We start from the raw sequence: 23,149 nt of genomic DNA on the forward strand, positions 1-23,149 counted from the left end.
AAATAAACCTGTACTGTGAAGAATGGGTTAATATTGCATATGAAATTATCCATGGTGCTGTGTGAAGGTGCTGTGCTGCCAGTCCCACAACATTCCTGTTCTGTGTGTTACCACATGTGAGGCCTGGTCATCTCCAAAGTGCAACGATGCATACTTTAATTGGGAAGACTTGTCCAGCTCATCACTTGAGTAAATCTAATTTAGAGGTGCACATTGCAACCCGTCTGGGCTTTGCAGGGAGATCACTGCAGGAGTTAGCATTTTCCAGCTGTGAGCCTTGACAGTCTTGTCTCTAACTTGTGGTGGTGTTGCTTTTTTTAGTCAGGTTTGATAAGGACACGGAAGATCGAGTTCCTTATATCCCCATTACCTCAGCAGCTGGCACAGGAGCACAACTACACGTCCCCCGCTGGCCACCATCCTCACGTGCTGTACAAACGAACTGCAGAAGAGAAGGTGCACCGGTACACAGTAGAGTCCCATCCCAAATCCTTCCCTTTTGGCCATGACAGAATGCACACTTCCCACAAGTATCATGCTCGGGCGAATGGTTACCACCATGGAAGGTTTCAAAAGCAGCATTTTTGTGGACGTCGCAAGAAATGTATGTAAGGAAACTTTCTCTCCTCTTTAGATAGTGGCTGTTACAGGCTGTGTGGTGATCCTGAGGTGTGCTTCACATCTCTTCACATCCCTTTGGGATGAGGATATAATAATTTTAAGTTATGTATTTCTAAAGTAAAACACGTATGAGAACTTGAGTTTTCCTTGACATTCACAGAATCATCTGTTTTGTTAAGCCATCAGAATCACTGTTTAGTTTCCTTGTGCTTTACCTAGATTTAAAGATCCCTTGCTTGATTTTTTTTTTTTTACATTGATATAGTTCTCAGTAAGCAATTCTGCATAGTGATGGAGGCCAAGTCCCTGAACTGCTCTCTGTTAGTTTGGGGATCAAAAATTAATTAGGCTTGCAAATGAAGAGAAAGTCTTCAAAGTCGTTAATTTCTGAGAGGATAGAGAGTAAGTCCTTCAGAACTCACCATTTGATAATGAAATTTTCAGCAACTAAGATCTTCAAAAAGAACCTCCCATGTAAATTGTTTAATAAGATTTTGGAACCACGTCTTAAAAAATACATTGAAAGATATTATCCTGCCAAGATCTATTCTGAGTCTTTCCTTAGGCCCTCATATTGCAGAACATTTTAGAGCCCCCTTGGTCCCTATATCTGTACTTTCAGCATTCAGTTGGTGCTTTTTGAAAGCTGATCAGCTTTGGAGCTGCGATTTTTAATGAGGGTCTCCTGGACTGCAAACAGTGTCTCAGTCCAGTTATATTCTTCCAACTTCCTGCTCAAGTTCTGAGAAAATGAGCAACTTCCTTTTCCAAAGGTGTGTAAGGAAGAAAGAGAAAATAAACAGAAGGGAAGGAATGAGCAAGGAGTTAGTGGAAAAGGTGTCTGGCTGAGACTGAGCCCTATCTGAGCCCTGAAAACAAATGGCTTGTTAAAAACTCCAAAATCCTTCCCCCCAGGTTTGAAAGCCAAACCTCAAATGCCAGATGCACAAGCCTGTGAGTCAACCTGTAAACATTTGCATTCTAATGTAGTCCAAAACTGCCTCATTCCATCCTCCCTTTCCCTCCTGTCTGGTTTTCCTGCTGCAGAGCAGGGGGTGATGGTGCTAAATTAGCTCCTCTGCTCTGGTTAGTTTTATTTGCATTGTCCTCCATGGTCTTGTGTCTTACTTACTGTTCCTTCCATGACTGCTTGTCCAAATTCAGGATTATTCATGTCCTCTTGAGCTTTTACACGGTGCTTATTCCTATAATAAATGAGAGCATTTGGAACACTGTATTTTCATAACCTCCTGGGTTAGGGGTCTGAGAAGATATTATTGTTACTCCTGTCTTATAAATGGGACTCACAGGCACTGGAGAGGTCAAAAATAATCATTGCTTCTGGGTACCAAATCAAGAAACCGGGTTTTTCTTTAAAATATTTATCATATACATGCTTTTGTAATTCATTTAATTATATATATATATATATATGTATATTCATTAATTTCAGTTATAGTTATGAGTTCTTAGCTGCATATTCAAACTGGGTTTATGTTAAATGCAGAACATGCAATCAGCATCCAACTGTGATTAGTGCAAGTGATTTACTCATCTTAGGAACTCTGTGTCAGACACACTGTAAGGATTTGATTAAGCAAGATGGCATTTAATTACCCACAAAACTCTTTTCACATCTTGTGGTCTTTAACTTCATGCAGTACATACCTATAACCTTCTGAGAGAAAGGAAGGAGTTATAAACAAAACAACGTACTTCCAGATCCAACCTTGATTAATCTATAGAACAAATCACTAAATGAATGCAGTGCTACAAATAAAGTCATTGTTTAATTTAGTAGGGGAAAATATAGGATGCAGAAGAAATCACTCCACTAAAGGGAACACTCCTTCTATGAGTATTTGTTTTTTTTTTCTTTTTTCTTCCCCCCTCCTTTTTTTTTTTTTTAGGTGGTTTTAAGTTTTTACATTGTTTTCCTGGTCTTCTTCTGAGATCTGGAGTCATATCAGTTTGAAATTTTCAGCAAAATCCAGTCTAGTCACCTGGAATAGAAGATTTCAGCTCAAATGAACAAAGGGATGGAGAATTCAGTCTGACAGAAGGCAGTCCTCTGCTATTAACCCTGCCTAGTCAAGGTTAATTTATCCTAACCTAAGAATGAAATCAAACTTGCTGAACAGTAAGAAGAAAGAGCATGTTGCCACTTTTGGTGTTACAAAAATAGCTTGTCCCACTCACCATCTTTAAAAATTTCATGTGTTGGCAGTTGGTAAACATTAGAAAAGCCAGTCACTCATCTTCCAAACTCTCCTTCACAACATAAGTGTTTTCAGATCATGAGAATTAGCTGGACTGTAATTAGTAAATCATGCATGAAGCACTGCCACTGCTTATGTCTTATTAGTAGCAGTGCAGTTAATTCAAGAGCAAAACTTCACTGGTCATGGATATTTGTGTCCAAAGCCTTGAAGTTGTATTGCCTTCCAAACAGTATTTGGACACTGATGTGCCTTGAACTGAGCTCTTCTCTCTTGGGTCAGGATTCTCATTATGTCTTGATGTGCTGCCAGAAAAGAAATGTTCTTTGAGCTTGTATAGGACAATTGTTTATAATGTGATACATTTGAAAATCTTACTAGCACAGTCCTTTGCAATGTTAAATGTACTTCAGAGTGACTGAGTTCTTGAAGGCAGACCACTGTTGAGCGTTCTGTGGTATCCTTGATTTCCCAGTTTGGCATGGAAGGAAGTAATCTGTGTTTTAACTCTGTCTTTGGAATAACTTTCTGATGAGGCACAGACAGGATTTTTTTCATTACCTGAGGCTCCCTGACTTGTGTGGTGTTACACCCTGTGTCAAAAAAAACCCCTATTGTTATCCAAAGATTAGGTTGAAGTGGCCTTTGAGCCACTTTCTTGGTGCAAAGGCAGTGTAGGTTTATGCAGCAGAAACTGTGGATAGCAGGAGCACTGCAGGATATGGGACATAGATTTCTTTTCCCACTTTCTGGCTGTCTGAGTAAATGGAGTAGAGACCATTCTCTAACTGTGCCATTGGCCATGCAATACCAGCCAGAGGGAAAAAGTGCACCCTGGCAATGGGATATGCATTGCCTGTTGTCAAGCCCTCCTTGCTGCTGCCTGACATTTCCCTGTATTAAATAAATATATTCCCAGCAGGAATAATCTCAGTGGCAGACTCGCATAGAAGGCTGATGTCAGTCACAGTAACAGGCTGGCAGGAATCTTACTTGTGGTGTGTATCTGCTTTCTGTACTGACCGTGGACATCTGTTCTGGAAAGGACTTTTTTGCCAACTGCTGTGTAAGTAGCACATGCCAAACACCTCAGGAAGTTATCAAAAGGACAGAAAAAATGTAGATACTCTGTTAAAAATTCTGTTGTGTTTTTTTGCACAGATGCTACCATTTTATTAGATTAATTCCTTATTTCAAACTGCTTATTGCATACGAATGTGGTTCTCCCATTTCCTTCTCCCCCTGTAGCCATCCTTCCCTCAGGAATGAATCGGGCCTTTTGTAATAAACATGGAAGAACTTAGCCAGAAGTATTAAATCACATGCTGTAAAAATAATCTAAGGCTCTAAACCTGTGATACTTCATTTTCTGATGAAACAGTTCATGGGTGATCTGAACCCTTTCCAAAACAGTTTTATTTCCTTTTAGATGCACCCAAGCCACCCACAGCAGAGATGTACATTCGCTCGGACGAGTACGGGACTTCTGCGAGGTTCAAGAGATCATCTGCTAAAATTCAGAAAAATGGAAGTCTAAACGTTGAAACCCTTGTTGTGGCGGATAAGAAAATGTTGGAGAAACATGGCAAGGAAAATGTAACAACGTACATCTTAACAGTCATGAACATGGTAAGATGTGGTGTAACTGAAGTGTGTTTTCTCTGTGGAATAATGTTATGTCAGAGCAGGTCCTTTTGTGAGTAGTGACACCAAAAAGAGCAGCCTTATCTAATGTATTACTAATGTAAAAAAGCCTTTATAAATAGATCTTTAGATTATCACAGCTCTAGCAACAGTACTACAGAGTAAAAAAACTGGAATATATTTAAAATTTTAAAGTTTCCTGTGTAGTACAAAAAAGGCAGATACTCTGAAATTGTCTGTTTTATCTGATGTGTCTCCTTGAAACAAGCATTTATTCGAGAGAGCACAAATTTGTGTTCATAAAATTAATATAATATAACTAGAAATATATTTTCCTGTGTGGCTTTGCTCTTTACTTTTGTACTACAAAACTTGAGCTTGAACTTTGACCTTGATTACATTTGATCCAGGAGACCAAGGACAGAACAAAGCCCATTGAAGTCAATAGATGGTTTTCAAGTTTTTCAATAAGTGTAGTGGTTTGGGGCATAATTCTTCTGGCTTAAGCTCTTTTGGATTAATCCTACAAGGTATATAACTCCATTAATTTGTATTGAAAATTCAAGTCCAAAGCAATAACTCAGTACATATGTTTAATCTATTAAAAAGTATTACACATGTAGGTGATATTTCCTCTTCAATAATCGTTGCAGGTCTCTAGTCTGTTTAAAGATGGAACAATTGGAAGTGATATAAACATTATTGTTGTAAGCCTGCTTCTTTTGGAACAAGAGCCGGTAAGTTGTGTTGGAATTTTCGTCTCAGCTACTTTGTTTGCTCCTGTTCACTGGGAGCACTGGGTGCTCCCATGTTATGTACAAGGTTCTTAAGATATAAAACATGAGAATGGATTAATATCACAAAAACCTTCAAAATGACACTTTCTGCATTTCACTGCTTCTTGGGTTTTGATACTAAATTCCTTCATTTCATGTAAATGTTCTTTAGAAACGTTGAAATGCTTCCAGTAAGACAAAACTTAACAATTTCCAGAGTTTTCTTGAAGAGAAATGTCTGGACTGAGAAATCTACTTAATAAGTGATTAAATAAATAGAAAGATTTTGAACTGGGCTTTCCAGGGTGTTATGATCAGAAGTGGCTGGAATAAGAAATCTACTTAATAAGTAATTAAATAAGTAGAAAGATTTTGAACTGGGCTTTCCAGGAAGTGATGATCAGAAATGGTAAGGATCCAAAATTCCCAAACTGAAAATAGCATGAAACAAAAGGTGGGAGTGGAGCCAATTCTTGTGTCAAGAGTACTGAGACAAAAGAAGACAAAATCTCTTTTGCTGAAAAGAAATTTGTGATGGGTTGATCTACTTGGATTATACTTTTCCTCCCCAGAAATCACCAAACATTTTAATCACGAGATTTGAATATGGCTTAGTGTTCAGCTTTCTCAGGAATCAAATATATTTGTGCACTGTAATTTCAACCACCAACTTTGGAAATATCTGTGTGTCTTGGGAGAGGTGCAGTTTTATTTTACAACTGTAAGACATTCACTCATCAACTGACTCAGTCATCACATGGGAACACATAAGTTTATGTAGAACAAATACAAAAAAATAATTCCCTTTTCCCTAACCAAATTCTATTCTTTCAACCCCCTTTCTTGAGTACTGATGGAAGCACCTTGTTTCTGTGTCTGTGCCACCCCTGCAGGGTGGGTTATTGATCAACCACCACGCAGACCAGTCCCTGAACAGCTTTTGCCAGTGGCAATCTGCCCTGGTCGGGAAGAACGGGAAGCGCCACGACCACGCCATCCTGCTCACGGGATTTGATATCTGCTCCTGGAAAAATGAGCCCTGTGATACCCTAGGTATGATAGCAAGCACGTGCTGAAAACTTGGGGGTGTCCACAGCAGAAACTGAAATGGTTTAAAATTTAAAAAGTTGATTTTTGCACATGCTGTCAGCCTCCTTGAAGAGGGAAGAGCAGTATTATTTTTGCATGTTTGTCTTTGAGGTACCTAGAGAAAAAAGGGTATTGCTGGTATCATTGCCCCAGAAATGGCAAAATAAGCTTTCTGAGGACACTCTCTTGGATTGTCACCCCTTCAAGGAATATTTTTGATTTTGAGATTATTTCTGAGCCACTCTTCCCCCCCCCGCCGCCTTTTTGTGACTACTTGCCCTTTTTGAATGGGATTCCTCCCTAATTTGGGAGCAGTAAAGGCATGGGAGGTGGGATGAGAATCATCTTTACAAGTAAAGTGTAGTTTGAGAGGTGAGGTTAGACTTAAACTTCTTATTTATTTTTTATATTGTGTTATATTATAATTTAAATTTTATACTTTATTGTCCAATAAAAGTCTGCTGTAATTCCTCCATGATAAACCTGATAAAGTAAATAAGTGTCTTCATGCACCGAAATAAACTGGCTTATTAGGACCAGTGCAGATGATCTGTGTGTTTGGAATTCTGTAGAGGAACAAGCTATTTAACTGCTTCCTTCTTTCAGGATTTGCACCCATCAGTGGCATGTGCAGCAAATACCGTAGTTGCACCATTAATGAAGATACAGGCCTGGGACTGGCTTTTACTATTGCTCACGAATCTGGACACAAGTAAGTTTCTTCTTCTATAAACAAATGTGTAAGTGAATGGAAACGTCACAGTTAATATAAATCATTTAAATAGAGATCATTTGGATTGGCTGATTCTACATATAGATCATTTGAAAGCTGGAGAGTGGTGAGGAATGGAGTTACATCCAGCTGGTGACTGGTCACCAGTGCTGTTCCCCAGGGATCAGAACTGGGGCCAGTCCTGTTGAGTACTTTTATCAATGATGTGAACAAGGGGATCAAGTGTCCCCTCAGAAAGTTTGCAGGTGACACCAAGCTGGGTGGGAGCGTTGATCTGCTGGAGAGCAGGAAGGCTCTGCAGAGGGATCTGCACAGGCTGGATCCATGGGCTGAGGACAGCAGGGTGAGGCTCAACAAGACCAAGTGCCGGGTCCTGCCTTTGGGTCACCACAACCCCCTGCAGCTCCAGGCTGGGGCAGAGGGGCTGGAAAGTGCTGGTTGTGCTGGGAGTGCTGGTTGACAGTGACTGAACATGAGCTGGATGTGCCCAGGTGGGCAAGAAAGCCAAGGGCACCTGGTCTCTATCAGGAATAGTGTGGCAGCAGGACCAGGGCAGTGGTTGTCCCTGTTTCCTGGGCACTGCTGAGACACCCTGAATCCTGGGGGCAGTTTTTGGCTCCTCACAACGAGAAGGACATGAACGTGCTCGAGCGTGTCCAGGGAAGGGAACGGAGCTGAGAAGGGGCTGGAGCAGCTGAGGGAGCTGGGGGGGGCTCAGCCTGGAGAAAAGGAGGCTCAGGGGGGACCTTCTGGCTCTGCAACCCCCTGACAGGAGGGGGGAGCCGGGGGGGGTCGGGCTCTGCTCCCAGGGAACAAGGACAGGAGGAAGGGAACGGCCTCCCAGCTGTGCAGAGATCTTTAGATTGATAATTTAGGAAAATTCTTTCACAAAAGGGTTGTCAGGCATTGGCACAGGCTACCCAGGGATGTGGTGGGATCATCATCCCTGGAGGGACTTACAAGGTGCTTAGATGTGGCACTTGGGGACATATCTTCATGGTGGCCTTGGCAGTGCTGGGGAAGTGGTTGGACTTGATGATCTTAAAGGTCTTTCCCAACCTAAGATTCTATGATTCTATGACTCTGATTTATGGAGAAATATATAATGGTTAGGCACTGGGTTTCCATTTTATTTCTATTGTAGTAAGACTGTAATTTTCTTAAGAACCTGCTGTCTCTCATGCAAAATCAGTAATAATCTTCCATGGAGCTTCAGCTATTTTTTCAAAGTGTTGAATTAAATCTGAAGAAGGTGATTAGGTTTTGCTCTGCAGTCTTTTTCCAATAAATTTTGAATTTCTTTTTCACAACTTTGGGCGTGGTTTTGGTTTTCAGTTTTAGTGTAGTTCAGACTGGAGTCTGTCTCCCCAGTGGCAGTAGAGGAGCATAGTTTTCTCTGTGTGGTACAAACCCAAAATCTAGGTTCAGATAAAGCATAGAAACTTTATTTTGAGCAGCAACATTAATGCACAGAATATCTTTGAAAAGCAGTGGTACTGCATTCTGCTGATTGGTCAAGGCATGGAGCCTTCTGATTCTGCATGACTGAATCAGGACTATTTAGTTTTCATTGTACAAATATGCTCTGCAGTACATACTATGACCTAATGTCTACACGAGTGACCCTTTCACAGGTTTCTGTACATCTGAAGGGAAATAAGGAATTAAAGAATAATCCAGCTACCAGTGAAGCCTGTGGGACTTTTGGCAAAGCATTCAAAGGGACCAAATATGTAAAATATGTATTGTTTGATCCTCCTGTCACACTAATGCAATTTCAAGACCTCAGTACATTTTTATTGATCAATATTAGGAGAGAATCAGGCCCGTAGCTTATTTTTCAAGAATTATCCCATTTAATCCCTTAATAGTCTCCTCCTTTTTTATTTTCTTATTTGTTTTGAGAGATTATACATGGAAATTTTAAAATTTTTTATTTTTTCCTTTTTTTTTTTTTCCTTTTTCACTGCTGCCTTTGATTCACATATTATTCAACCTTTCTTTGGTATACTTCCATACTCCTGTCTAATAAAATGCATTGAATCTCCTGGGAAAAGCCTGTGCCAGATAGAAAATGTCTTTATGACCATTTGCTTGTGTTTATGTTCCTGAGACTACCTAGTATGTGATGTAAGACAACAGAATTTGGTTTCTGTGATACAGAGATTCCTGGAAGAAAAAAAAAACCCAAACCTGTGACAACCTTGGAGGTCCACTGTGAATATATTAACCAAAGGGTTTCATAGGAGGGGAATGTTGTATAATGTACAGAACACACTCTGTGGTCCACTGACAAGCTTCAGTGGTTAGACATTTTAGTGGTTTGTTAGACATTTTAATTGTTTTCTTTACTTTCTGTTTTTACCTGAAAGGTTAACAGTTCCTCTGGATGCTCAGAGCCCATTGTGTCAGTGGGGTATTAACTGGGGATTCTCTGACTGCAGTGCATGGGAACAAAGTATTTTATGAAGGATTCTAAAATATAAACTCAATTGGTACTTCTTCTGTCCATTTATAGAAAGAGACATATATTTTAGGAAGTTTGGAGCCTCAGCTGGTGGCAACACGTGCAGTAACACTGATGAGCCTGTAGTGATTTATAGCAGTGGAGGATTGAGTCCAGTAAATTAGATATTCCCTGCACATGCACAGACTACATTCATAAAGTCGCCAATGTACTACAATATTGAAGTAACAGATGATGAAACTTCTCTCCAAAACACTTTGAAATCCACAGATGTCCCATACAGTGAGTAAATACAGAACAGTGAAAGGAAAGAGCCTGAAAATTAGCTTTATTATATACATAAAATCCCCATAATTTGTCATTATAACTTGGGTTTTTTTTATTATTGCTTATTATTCTTTGTATCATTCTAACACCTCTCCTAGTGAGAGCAGGGCCTCATGATGCTCAAACTGAGCAAAGAACCCCATAAGAAGCAGTATTCCCACTGAAGAGTTAAATTCTAGACAAAGTGAATGACACTGTATAACAAAGGTGAGGGGAAAAAAGTGGTTTGCTTGAGATAATATTGCAAGTTAATGGCCAAAATTAGAAAAATAATATTTTTATATTCACACCTTGTATTCTATTCATTCATGCCCATTTTTTCTGCTAGAGGTTGAATGCAGCTCTATAGCTCTTCCCTCCTGTTAGGAGGGCAGTTTAGGTATATTCCTGTGGCTGTGTAACACTGATATTTCCCTGGATTCTGGTCACCATGCCAGTTATGCTAACAGGCATTATCCCTGGGCAGAGACAGGCTCACACTGTGTGTTTTAAGCTGACAGATTCATAGGCAAGTACAAATGTGGCTGAACATAAGCTCCACAACTTCATTCCATCTCATCAAGTTCTCTTTCAGGAATGAGAAATGGGTAAACTGTGCAACTCTGGGCACAGTCTGCAGCTCTGGTACCTCTGGGCACTGTCTTGTCCCTGGTCCCATTGCAGAGCTCCTGTGCAGCACCAGTGTGGGTCTTCCTTGGAACCTGACTCTTTCTCATCAGACAATTGTGTGATGACAAAAATTTGGTGTTAATTTGAGCTTGTTTCATACTAGTAGTCATTTGTATGGTGCATTATGTTTTTATCCCTTTGGAATGAAAGGCATGAATCCCACTTTCCCCGTGGAGTTCAAGCATAGTGCTGTTGCCCTGAAAGTGTTTCTTTTGCCCCAAATTTTGTCTTGCTTCTGTTTAATCTAGACTTTTGCTCTCCCACCTGGTTCTCTTTTCAGCTTTGGTATGATTCATGATGGAGAAGGGAATGCTTGTAGAAAAGCTGAGGGAAATATTATGTCTCCCACCCTCACTGGGAACAACGGCGTGTTTTCTTGGTCTGTTTGCAGCAGGCAGTATCTCAACAAATTTCTCAGGTAGGTCACGTGTAAATCTGGGCTGGTGCCAGGGAGTGCAGCTTTAGTGACTGGGCTTGAATTCTTGAACAGCATAAAAGTTACTAAAGTGTGAAATACACCTCTTTTCAGATGTGCTCTGGCTCATGTGGTGTGTGAGCCCACACACCCGGGCTGCTGAAGCACAGAGGTGGTGTTGGCATGTAAGTGCTTTTGTCCTGCCTTGTTTCAAAAGCATAAATTTCACCCTCCAGGAATACCCTGCAGTAATGACTGGAATATCATTCTTTCCCAGGCATTCCTGTCAGCAGCTGAGTTTATTAGAGAATTAGTAGGAAGTGTACACAAAGGAGGGCAGACACAGTGGTACCAAAGTCGTTACAAAATGTAAATTAACATTAGTGGCCTTTCTCACTGGAGTTTCTCTCTTGATCTGACTCCTGACAGGAGTAAAGGACATTCTGCATTTTTCACATCCTGTTTCTGAGAGAAAGAAAAAAGGAAAAAGAGAAAGATGCCAATTATTTCTCCAGCATGTTGACATAACTCAGTGATGCTTTTAAAGGAACTGTTTTTCAGTTAGTGTTTAATTCATCATTACAGTAAACTTTCCCTTATTTTTTTTTTGTCATATGTGGGTAGACTACACAATTACTGAGGAATGTGTAGGCAGTGCTGTGACCAAGAGCAACACAGGTATTTTAGAAGTTAATTCCTTAGAGTGAGAATCAGGCATCTAAGTTGTTCTGTGGGTCTGATCCTTGAATTCCCAGTCAATATCACTGAGTAGCAGCCAGGAAAGGTAACAGAGTTCTGGAGATTTTTTTTCCTGCTGCAGTGATGCAACATATTCTGAGTACAGAAGAAAATTGCAAACTAAAAAGTCACGGGTCAGTCAATGCACAGAAAGCGAATTCTGGAGTGGGACAGTGTGTCTGCTGATTATGTGGATCCCTGATTTGGGGAACCCATTTAAGGGAAAGAAGCAGACTAGGTCACCTTGCTCTTGGTTACCCAGGAATAAAGGGAGGAAAAGAATTTGACATCGTTCTTTCTTGTTGTCACAACAGTCCCAAAGCCTGGAAATTCCTGCTTCCTTAAAACTTTGCAGGTCAGGCTACCAACAAGATGTCAAGATCTTTTGGCTCCTGCGAGCAGATATTCTCATTTCAGAGCATACCTCTAAAACTAGTTAAAGGTACTGTATACCATATTATGTATTTGTGCTGGTCTGTAGCAAATTAAAATATTTTGATATAAAGATCATAGTCATGATTAATTTACATTCTCATTATAGTACAGCTCAAGCTGCCTGCCTGATTGATGAACCTAAGCAAACAGGACAGTATAAATACCCTGACAAACTGCCAGGGCAGATCTATGATGCTGATACCCAGTGCAAATGGCAATTTGGAATGAAAGCAAAACTATGCAACCTCAGCTTTGTAAAGGTACCTATCAATATACTTTTGAGAAGTTAAATGACATTGGAGAACTGACGTACCCTGAATAAGTACAAGTCATACAGTGTTCTTCAGGGGCCTGGGCTGTTTCCCTGCCTTATCTTGCTTGGCAATTTGCTTTGAAGGTACTGGCCTCTTTTGAGGAATATCACAGTCCCGGGGGAGTTTCAGAAGGAAATGTGTTCTTTCCAGGAGCCATAAGGAGTGCAGTTGAATGCATGTGAGCCATGGGCCCGTGCCTGCTATGCTAAGGGAAATTAGCAGTTTTGATCAAAGCTTGTGTGGGGTGTGGGGTAAGAAGGACTAAGTTTCTTGTGTTTTACTTTTGTGCCTTTACAGCAAAAAGTCTGGAAGAGTTCTATAGGGTTATTTTAGAGCAACGAAATATTCTTGACTTCATGATGAAGGATTAATTTAGATTAACTCATTATTTTAGCGACTGTTACACTCCTCACTGATCTCTTCAGAGAAGGCATTTTTTTAAATAATCTGGGATGCTCATTCTGAAAAGAAATATTGTAATTTCTTTTAGTTCTTTTATTATCCAGGAGTATTTTGATTTATTTTATGCTAACTACATTTATCAGGTGATGGCAGCTGTGTTTCTTCTACAGCTAATAGACAAAGAAGAGAGAGTGAACAGCACTGTGCACAGACTGCCTTTCCAGATATCTTGTGTGGTTTAGAAAATCTCGTGTCTTCACAGTATTATATATAGTCCCTGTAGACCTGATGAACTTTGCCTTGAGCTTTTTAACACTGTTTTTGTTCTGTTATAATCTCACACTCAAATAGTTTTTAAAAATATATAGTGAAATGGTGCATAAACAAGAAGGCAATGTACAGGATATGACTGTGCTATGAACCTTAAACCAGGGCTTTTCTGAATTCAGGAATTTATTTGTATGTCTTTTAAGGTAGCAAAGGCATGTATCATTTTTTAATCTTTCTAAACACCAGGAAATAATGGGAATTATGAGTACTGTAGTGAGTGTTTCTTCCTTTTCAGGATATATGCAAATCTCTCTGGTGTCACAAAGTGGGGCACAGGTGTGAGACAAAGTTCATGCCTGCAGCAGAAGGAACAGCTTGTGGTATAAGCATGGTGAGTTGTTTTATAAATACAACAGTGTCATTCCAGCGTGACTTTAGACTGTATTGGGACAAATACAAGCTCCCATCAAAGCCAGTTTTATCCATACACCCTCAGATTTGCTGTTGTGAACATCCAGATTGCTCTGTAAAAACTTCCCTTGAGATGCATAGTCAGGACAGGTCCTCACAGTGGTACCTGTCTGATGGCAGGTGTGATGCCTCTCCCACGGAGCTGTGGGATAAGGTATCTCTGGCATATCTAAATCAGTTAGAAAATACATCAATTATAACAGAAGTCAGATCAGTGCTTCAAATTCCACTCTGATGTGAGCATTCCTTAAGCTGTAATATTTGCTATACAGACTAAGGCCATCATGCCTTTTTATTGTCAACAGTGATCTCCACTAAAAGCACTTATTTGTTTGAGCCAAACTTGCTAATTTACTCTCATTTTATTTGTTTGTATTTCCTCTCATCTTGTTTGTTTGAGTTCGAGTTATTTGTTTGAGTGGAACCTTCTAATTTACTCTCATCTGTAGTTACACAAAATATTTTCTTTTCCTATAACGTTTCTCCCACTAGAAAACTGTTTTGATTTTCAAGTTACTGACAAATGTTCTATTTTGCTTTTTCTCTTTGTGCAGTCTTTCCTAATTGAATCATAAAAGGGAGAAATTCTAGCAGGCTGTTTGTAAATTACATGGGAAATGTTGAGGCTCTGCAGCACAGGACCATAAAATAACATGGATTTTTCTTGGGAAGAGTGAGCCAAAAAACCACTCTCCAAGAGAACAGTTTTGAAAAATTTGTACCTCAGAGATCTTCAACTCAGAACTTGGAAAAATTTTAGGACATTACTTACCTATACCATTGTATGGAGAGTCCTTGTGGGTGACCTTACGTTTATTTAGGTCAGGCACTGGAGATTTTAAATGTGGATTTTTAGCGTTTTACATTTACTAAGTAGTGCTAACTCTGATGGGGTGTTTTTTGGCATTCCCTTGGCAGTGGTGTCGAAGAGGACAGTGTGTGAAATACGGGGATCATGGCCCCAAGCCTGTGAATGGCCAGTGGTCAGCCTGGGCCGAGTGGTCAGAGTGTACTCGCTCCTGTGGAGGTGGGGTCACGTACCAAGAAAGACACTGCAATAATCCAAAGTAAGACATAGATATGAAAAGGTATTATTTTTATACTAACTATTTATGTTTTTAGAACAATACATTAACAGAATCTGTTTCCTTAGGGAATAATGTGTGTGGATATGTTTGTATGACCTTTTTTCCATGTCCAGTATGACCAGGCAGTGGCTGGACGACAGAACTGTGTCCTGGTGCTAGAAAGCAGTGGCTGTCTGGAGACTTGCTGGAGTACAGAACATCTGCAGCCTGACTTTGTCCTTTTATTTTGTGACACTACATTTCATGAAATACCTGCAGAAGTAACGAAGCACCATACAGACATATTCACACCTAATAGTCTAAGAGCAAGGGGAAAAGGTCTTAAAAGCTATTAAGGCTTCTAATGAGATCATATTATCCAGGATAATAAACCAAAAATGTTTGAAGTCAATATCAAAATGGTTGTAGACAGATGTCTTTGTATGTCTGTCATGTTGTTGGCATCCTTTTATGTTTCGTGGGTCAGACTAAAAGTGCTGAACCCTGGAATTGTGTGCTAACTCATGAAACATTTCTGGTATTTGCATCTAATTGATTTCTTATCACTGTAAATGCTGCTATTCCTTATAATGGTATTTCAAAGTAGAGGTAAAGTGTTATCTGACCAGCATCTTTCCCAAGTATTCAATTCAGTGCAACTTACAGGAAAAAAAAGGATGTCACTGTTTTATTTCATACTCAAATTCAGCAGGCATAGACACATGTATTCCTCATTGCACACAATAAAAACAGCATTTAAACTGCAGTAATAAAAAACAGAGAAAATATGACACAGTGTATATGAGGCTGTAAAGAAGCCTCACACCTACTATACAGTGCTGCAGTAATAATATCCACGCTTCATATACTATGTTATAGGAAAATGTGAGTTAGTTAAAATAGCCTTTATTACCCTCAGTCAAGCCAATTTTTGCAGATCCATAGCAGAGCATTTTCTCAACCTTTTCTGTTGTTTCTCAGTATATTTTGATAAATAAAATTAGTTGGATAGTTTCTTTTATTAAACTGCTTAGCAAGAGAATGCAGGGTCTCAATTACAGGGGGATATATATATATATCTCACAGAATCACAGAATATGCTGAGTTGGAAGGGACCCACAAGATCATCGAGTCCAACCCTTAGCCCTGCACAGGACCATCCCCAAGAGTCACATCATGTGCCTGAGAGTATCAATATGTATATTTTGGTCTTCCTCTTTTGGTCCCTGTTTTCCTTGCTAAATTTGTATGTGTGCTCACTGTTCTTTGCATTTATTCATAAGCCCTCCCTTGCTCTCCTGGTGTTACAGGGGAATGTCCAGTCATGGAAATGGTTCAATCTGGTGCACTGTTATAGCTGGTAAGGATTTCTAAGGTCTTCAAACAGAAGCTCTTCAAAGTGAAGTGTGTCAGTCCCTGTAGCATTATGCATTTAGAACTTGCAGTCAGAGTATTCTATCTGTTCTAATATAAGTAAAAATTGATGCAAGGCTCGATGTAACCAAGTCAGCTTGATGCCAGAACTGGATCTTGTTTACACCAGGTTTAATTTCATTGTATTAGTGATAACTCAGAGCAGAGACAAGATAGTATAATTCTCTCAGTTACAGTGATGGAAGGACAGGACTATAACTAAGCCACACAACAGTGCTCAAATATCCAAGTACCTGTATTTCCCATCACAGCATTTTGTATAAATGTGGAATAATAAGAAAAATAATACCATCCATTTTCAGTGTTACACCACATGGAACAATTTACAGCCTAGTTCCTGTTCATTGTTCACCTCTGTAGCAACACAGAAACACAGAATAATGATTCCTTTCTTTTTGAGCTTCTGAAACATATTTCAGATGTTTATGTGTTTCGGTACATATATGTATATTATTTTATATGTGATATATTTATTTCACTTTTTCTAATCCAGATTTGTGTAGGAGCTAATGTTTATTTTGTTCAAAAGTTTCATAGACGATTTTGGACAGCAAAATTTTGTAAATGACAAATAATGAAATTTCTGTAAGAGACAAGAACAAAGGGTGTGGATCTAGGAAGAACTGAGTGGACCTTAGAATGAAGTCTAAGTAATCGAATTCTTATGAACATCAAGGGAAATTGCTCAGTTTCTGGTGATTTTAAGGGTCACCCATCTTACCAGAAAGTTAAAGACAGGTGAACTACACAGGCTGTTGTGTAGGAAAGTCTTGTTACCTGTGTGTGTTTGTGAAATTCTCCTCTTGCAAATAATATCCAACCAGTTCAATTCCCTTTCTCTGGCCAATTTGCAGACAGCCCTTGTTGCAACACCCACAACAGTTTTGGGTATGGCTTTGGAATTGCCACCAGAGTTGTGCACACATTCACACCAACAAACACCCATGGGGGTCACCTGTAGTGCACAGAGCTGGGCAGATTTGCTAAAATCATTATGTTTCTGTAAATTGTCACAGTGTAATTTCGTGGATCTGGTTTTCATACACCACAACACTTTACAATTGAGGTGCTTTTCCAAGATAGAAATTGATTGCATAATTTAATAGTTTAGCTGGGAAAGAACCTGAAGAGTGCCCGAGAGATTTAAATTAATACCTAAATCATATCTGTGGGACTGCATCCTACCACTTCACAATAGTGCATTGTTCAGCAAGAGCAGAATGGAGTTATGGGCATATATGCAATCAAAATTGCTCAAACACATTTTAATCTTTAGGGTACAATATCTGTAACAGTGATTACAGACAATGCAGATGTAAACTGATGCAAAGTAATGATGCCATTTAAAATGCTTCTGAAAAATGACGGCCGTGAAAGACCTTGTGGACCTTTCAGATTAATACAGAATAAAGTAGCTTCATGATACTATCCTAATACAGCCACAATATGAGCAGAATTGTTCTTACTTGAATTTAAATGATTACAAAACATGAAAAAAATGGGAGTCCAGAATTTTGATGTCTCAATTCCTTTGGTATTGCATAAAATACTTCCCTTGATCAGATTAATTCCAGGATTTCTCACTCTCTATGTTGTGTTCAGTGAATAGCACATCACATAAAGTCTGCCCTCAGAAGGACACTGCAGGATTAATTTAAGCTGCTCTTGTAACATTTTAATAGTTGAATCTTATATGAGGTGGAGTATTTACATCTTTGCATTTGTAGTCCTTTTCCAAATCCATCTTTGGAGATTGGGTTTTTTTCTGCTGGCCTTTCTCACTAAACTTCTCCCTTTTCCAGTTATCCTCAGCAAGGCCTCATGCATGTCAACCTGTGTATGCCAGCACTGGGGAGTCCACAGAGGGATGAAAGCTTTAGGCTGTGTCTGGATTAGGAGCACAGTACCACTGTAAAAATATTGGCATACCCTCCAAGTGCAAGGCATTCCATTGTAAGGGTGGCTCCATGAACAGTTTCTGGAGGCAGTCAACTCAAAATCTACTGGTGGTAGAAACATCCCCCCAGAATTGTGATTTTGTCAGTGTAGATAATAATCTTGTCTCAGAAATTTGGGTTTGTAGATCTCCTTCTAGTTTCCTGTGAATTACTTAACTCTTACTGACATCTTGTTTGTAAAAATGAAGGTGGGGAAGTTTCCATCATTCTCTAGCCAACAGTTTCAGTAATGGGAGTGTACTGTAATGTTAAAATGCTGTAACAGAGCTGGGAAACAGAATGCCTCTTTCAGAGCTTCCTTAGTTTGAGGGAATTTTATCCCATCCTCAAATGCCTGAGTGCAGCTAGAAATCATGATCAAGCCATAAATAATTCTATTATATTGCTTGTTTGGTGGCATTTAGTTGGAAGGAGTTTGCTTCTTTTCCTTACACTAGAGCAGATTTGTTCTCTGGAGCTGAAGGAGGTCAAAAATCATACATGTGCTGAAGCTGTAAAGAAAGTCTGTGGAGAATTGAGTCAGGACCCAAGGGTTTGGCTGCCTTAACTCAAAGCTCTCACCAATTGCACAAAGTCAACATAGATACTCCCTGACTTCACTGATGTTTCATATCCTCCCAACCCTTCATAGACTGAATTGCCACCAACTAGGACAGAAAGTTTGACTTTATTTTAAGACTTTCACCATTATACCCAGTGTCAGTAGCTAGCAGGTGGCCTCAAGAAAAATCACGGGAAGTTGTGTGGTTTTTTTTCCACAGCACATTTTGCTTTAACCCAGTTTTAAATACAGCAGCAGGTGGGTTTCCATCTCTTCCTCTGAAATACTGTTTTTTTCCCCCCAGAATTCTGGAAAAGGCAGATACTGGGTATTCACAGCCGATTCAAAACGTAAAAAAGCAAGTCCCAGCTTGGTTAGAGGGTTAGACATAGGAGGGTTAAAATTTATAATAAAGCAAACAGAAGCACCTGGATTTTCTCCTCCATGTTCCACTGAACTGTCTCCATGTTACTCAAGGCATGATCGTGTCAAGAGGGTTGCATGGGATACTTGAGTGTGGGGAATAGTTATAACATAGTGTTTAGGGATTTAAACAAACAATACATTGCAAATGTCTTTTATACTATTATTATTTTAAATTTATATTGTTAGTTAATATATTACTGTTTTTCAATATCTTTTATATTATTCTAGGGTTTTTTTCCTTGTTTGTAATATAGGCAAGCTGTCCATGGAAGTTTATAGCTTGTCTTCCAAGTGTGTATGTTCCCTAATTTTTAAAAAATCATTATATAAATGAATGCTAGTGCAGCTTTGGTACATTTCTTTTCACTTGATGCAAGAGTCATATAATACAACGAGCAGTTCCTAAAACTTGATGTTTTGAAGATTTGGCTCAGGACTTGCAGATGTGTATCTGAGCATTGTGAAACTGCACAAGTGACATCAGTGAATTCCTAAGTTGAAAAGTGCAGCTCTTGCATTTTGCATTGTTTTACAGTGCCTGTGCCCAGACCAAAGAGTTAAAAAATTAGTATTCAAATAATGTAAGATACTAGCAAAGTAATAGAATACACTCTTTCCATTCTGTCAAAAATGAAGGGAAATGCCCAGGTAAGGTTTGCTGAAGTGGATGTGACATGTTTAAAATTATCCCTGAATTCCAGCATTTTCCTAAAGCAGCATGGCCATGCACAGTCTTTGTTTCCTGTGTTTAAAAGAACATTTTTTCAAAACAGTTTACAAAAGAAATGAACAAGCAAATGTAATCATTCATTCTCTTTATGTTTGACCAGTGTTTTGTTATCCTTTATTAACTCTAATTGCAATAGGTAATTCTTTGCACATGTTCCTGGGTTACAGCAGAGTAAAAATAGCTCTATAACAAGATTGAACCAGGCCAATACCAAATAGCCCTATAAATTTAAATTACTGAAAACATGACTCACCTCAATGGTTGCATCTTTGCTGAGTTTGCAGTGATCCAAGAAGATAATTCATGGCAACTGCTTTGCTTGGTTTTAGGAACCGTGAAAATTAATGGCCCATGTAAGAAATACTGATCTCCCAGGACAGCCCATCCAGTGCTGTTCTTTGTATTCTCATACACGTGTAACATGCCAATCACACAAAAAGGACATTTTGAAAAAAATCATTTTTTTTCTCTTTTTTTTTTTTTTTTTTATTTTTTTCAGGCCACAGTATGGTGGCAAATTCTGCCAAGGCTCCAGTCGTGTTTATCAGCTGTGTAACCACCAGCCCTGCCCAGCAAACAGCCTGGACTTCCGTGCCCAGCAGTGTGCAGAGTACAACAGCAAACCCTTCCGGGGCTGGTACTACAAGTGGAAGCCGTACACCAAAGTGGAAGGTAACTGTGCCCCTCTCTGAGGGACACCCAGGCACAGGGAGCCCTAATTCACCCATGTTCTTTGGGCAAATATCACCCCGTGTAAGCAAACACGCACAGCCAGTTGGTTTTGTTTGAGATGTGTTTGCTTTCTAGCAGAGCTGAACCCAGCCTCCTGTGTGATCCTGTGTGGACATGCAGAACTGATTTGGGTTGGGAATCCTAATCCTTGTCCTCAGCGTGACTCCCTGGCTGTTGCTGCCCCCCTCTTTCATTTTATGTTATATTGGTTAGTCTGAAACCCAACCAAAACAATTTCCATGGGTTTTTCAGCATGGGAAATGTAAGCTTCCACAATAACACTACCAGAATCTTCCTTCCTTTGGAATGTTCTCAGATTTCAAAACGTAACAGCAAGTCAACCTTTTGACTTTTCTGCTGGTATAGTCCCATGGCAAGTGGAAAAACAAACAATGTACTGGCATACATTTTTTTAAAGTCATCCTTTGCTAAGAGATCTTTATCAAGTTCAGATCTCAATAACTATTTATTCTTCTTTGTGCAAGCAAGTTTATTTTTACTTTATGCATCTTAATTTTGTGGGTATTTTGAGTCAGTATTCACTTTTATCAGAGAAAACAAACATTTTCTCCAGGTTGAAAGCCCAATTTGTAGCTGCAAATACTTGAATAAAAGCGTGTGGATTATATCACATTGCAGCTGCTTTGTTTAGCACCTGTACAAATTTGCTTTTGATGATAATAAGTATATAATTAAATATATATACACATACAAGTACATGGAACTTTCATTCATAGCCTGATTGTATTGTTTTCAAAAGTCTTTGCAGACAGTTTTGTGGGTATTTAGAAACCTGTGTCCTAACAGCCAATGTGAACAGAGGAAACATTGGATGTTGTATAATAGGCAGAATAATGCATCTTGTTTAATAGAAATATAGGTGGCCTACATTGGTTTTAAAGGTAGGGGCTGCATTTAGTAAAAGGAGCTTAAAACTGGGGACAATACATGTAATTTTCCAAAGTGAGGTGTCCCCCAAGTGACTCTGGACTTGAAAATGCCTGTCCTTGCTCTCTCAGCTGCTTTAAAAATCTCCCCCAAGATCTACATTTATAGACCCGAAAACATGAGCTCGTTTTCAAAAGTGTTACAGGTGCTTTTCCTCTCTAGAAAGGGCTATTGGAAATCCAGCTGCTGACTCAGGAATAAAAAGATACTATTTTGAATCCAATTTCATGTTCTTCGAAACTTAGTTGTGTGTTTTATTTGTTGCACTTACTGTTTGTATTAAAATTGTGATAATATTTACAATTGCATGACTGGTTTTGTCTGTGCAGAATTAACCAGCCCTTTATAAGCATAACACACCATCCATGTGTAAGAAGAAATTTGACAATGGCTGGGATTTGTTGGAGGAAAAAATGCTTTTAGTAGGGGGAAATCTGGCCTTGGTCCTAGCTTTCAGCTGAAAATTTTCAGCTGATCATTTTACCGTGTTATAAGTTTTCCAAATTTTAACTGAACTTCAAATAAAATTATTACAGTCTCCCATTTCTCCTAATAAAAATGTAGTTTGAACCTGTGGAACTGAAATCAGGGCACAGCAGCAGAGCTGAGGCAATGTGCATGTTTTCAAGCTGGGTTTGAATTCTTGGTTCTGTGTGCAGACAAGCAAACCCACGTGTGCTTTTAATATAATATAGCATATTATAAGCTACTCTGTTTAATTCTATTTCTGCCCATCTTGGTGTCCTAAGATGTCTCCACGCACAATTAATCCTTGTAGCTTGTCCTTGAGGATTCACATGAAATAATAACAAGGTGATTTTTTTTTTTTCCTTTAAAACTGTGCTGCAGGTCTGCTGATGCTTCCTTGTCCTTTTTTGTTTGTTTGTTTTTCCCCAGAGGAAGACAGATGTAAATTGTACTGCACAGCTGAAGACTTTGACTTTTTCTTCGCAATGTCCAGCAAAGTGAAGGATGGAACTCTGTGTTCTCCAAATAATTTTGATGTTTGTATTGATGGAATATGTGAAGTAAGATAAAATTAAGTTTCTTACAATCCTATTGTCTATTTTTTTTTTTAAGTGGGCAGTTGACTCCTTTATGGAAAATGCAGCTGTTTCTTCAAATTCCCTTGTGTCTGAGTCCTTCACTTGTGCCTTTTGGTTGCAGCAAGTAGGGTGTGATCATGGACTTGGTTCCAAAGCTGTGTTGGATGCTTGTGGAGTTTGTAAAGGAGATAATTCAACGTGCAAGTTCTTTAAAGGCCAATACTTGATCCAGCACAAAGCTAATGGTAAGGAAAACTGTTCCACATCATCATCAACTCATTGCTCTGCTCTATCCCCGTGTAATATATTTGACTCCTTGCTCATTTGGGCAGTGGCTGAGGGTCCAGATGTGAGCTGAAAATCACAGGGAGAGTGAGAGGAGAGTTCACATGTCTCCTGTTTCTTGGTAACACAAAAGCTATGAGCGTAAGTCTTGGTCAGTTGAACATTCCTCTTGTTTCTTAAGCCACATTTTCCCTGTACGTGTGAATTTCCTCTTAAAAGAGGTTTTAGTATTCAGACAAGTAAAAAAATAGCTGTCAGCAGCTCTGACTGCAGTGGGAGTGTAGAACATATAAAAAGCAATACAGAGCATAATGCCAAACATGACAGTATTTCCGTGTCTATTTTCAAATTAAGTTGCCTGGAAGCTGTCCAGCTGATTCAGTGGAAGATCC

The 23,149-nt window shown here is 39.3% G+C and overlaps 1 protein-coding gene across 1 annotated transcript in view; it reads left to right on the plus strand.

The window, feature by feature from the left end:
• The first annotated feature begins 360 nt into the window (after nt 1–360).
• ADAMTS18 (ADAM metallopeptidase with thrombospondin type 1 motif 18) overlaps nt 361–23,149 on the plus strand; it is a 51,072-nt gene continuing 28,283 nt past the window's right edge. The window contains exons 1-12 of the mRNA XM_029965575.1: nt 361–608; nt 4,270–4,469; nt 5,138–5,221; nt 6,154–6,313; nt 6,956–7,061; nt 10,826–10,963; nt 12,240–12,393; nt 13,415–13,510; nt 14,509–14,657; nt 20,246–20,418; nt 22,324–22,454; nt 22,594–22,717. Coding sequence (XP_029821435.1) covers nt 506–608; nt 4,270–4,469; nt 5,138–5,221; nt 6,154–6,313; nt 6,956–7,061; nt 10,826–10,963; nt 12,240–12,393; nt 13,415–13,510; nt 14,509–14,657; nt 20,246–20,418; nt 22,324–22,454; nt 22,594–22,717 — 1,618 coding nt within the window. The 5' untranslated portion in view covers nt 361–505. The remainder of the gene's footprint in view (nt 609–4,269; nt 4,470–5,137; nt 5,222–6,153; nt 6,314–6,955; nt 7,062–10,825; nt 10,964–12,239; nt 12,394–13,414; nt 13,511–14,508; nt 14,658–20,245; nt 20,419–22,323; nt 22,455–22,593; nt 22,718–23,149) is intronic.

Source organism: Manacus vitellinus, unplaced genomic scaffold, assembly GCF_001715985.3.
Source record: "Manacus vitellinus isolate BGI_N305 unplaced genomic scaffold, ASM171598v3 scaffold_10_pilon, whole genome shotgun sequence".
NCBI lineage: Eukaryota > Metazoa > Chordata > Aves > Passeriformes > Pipridae > Manacus > Manacus vitellinus.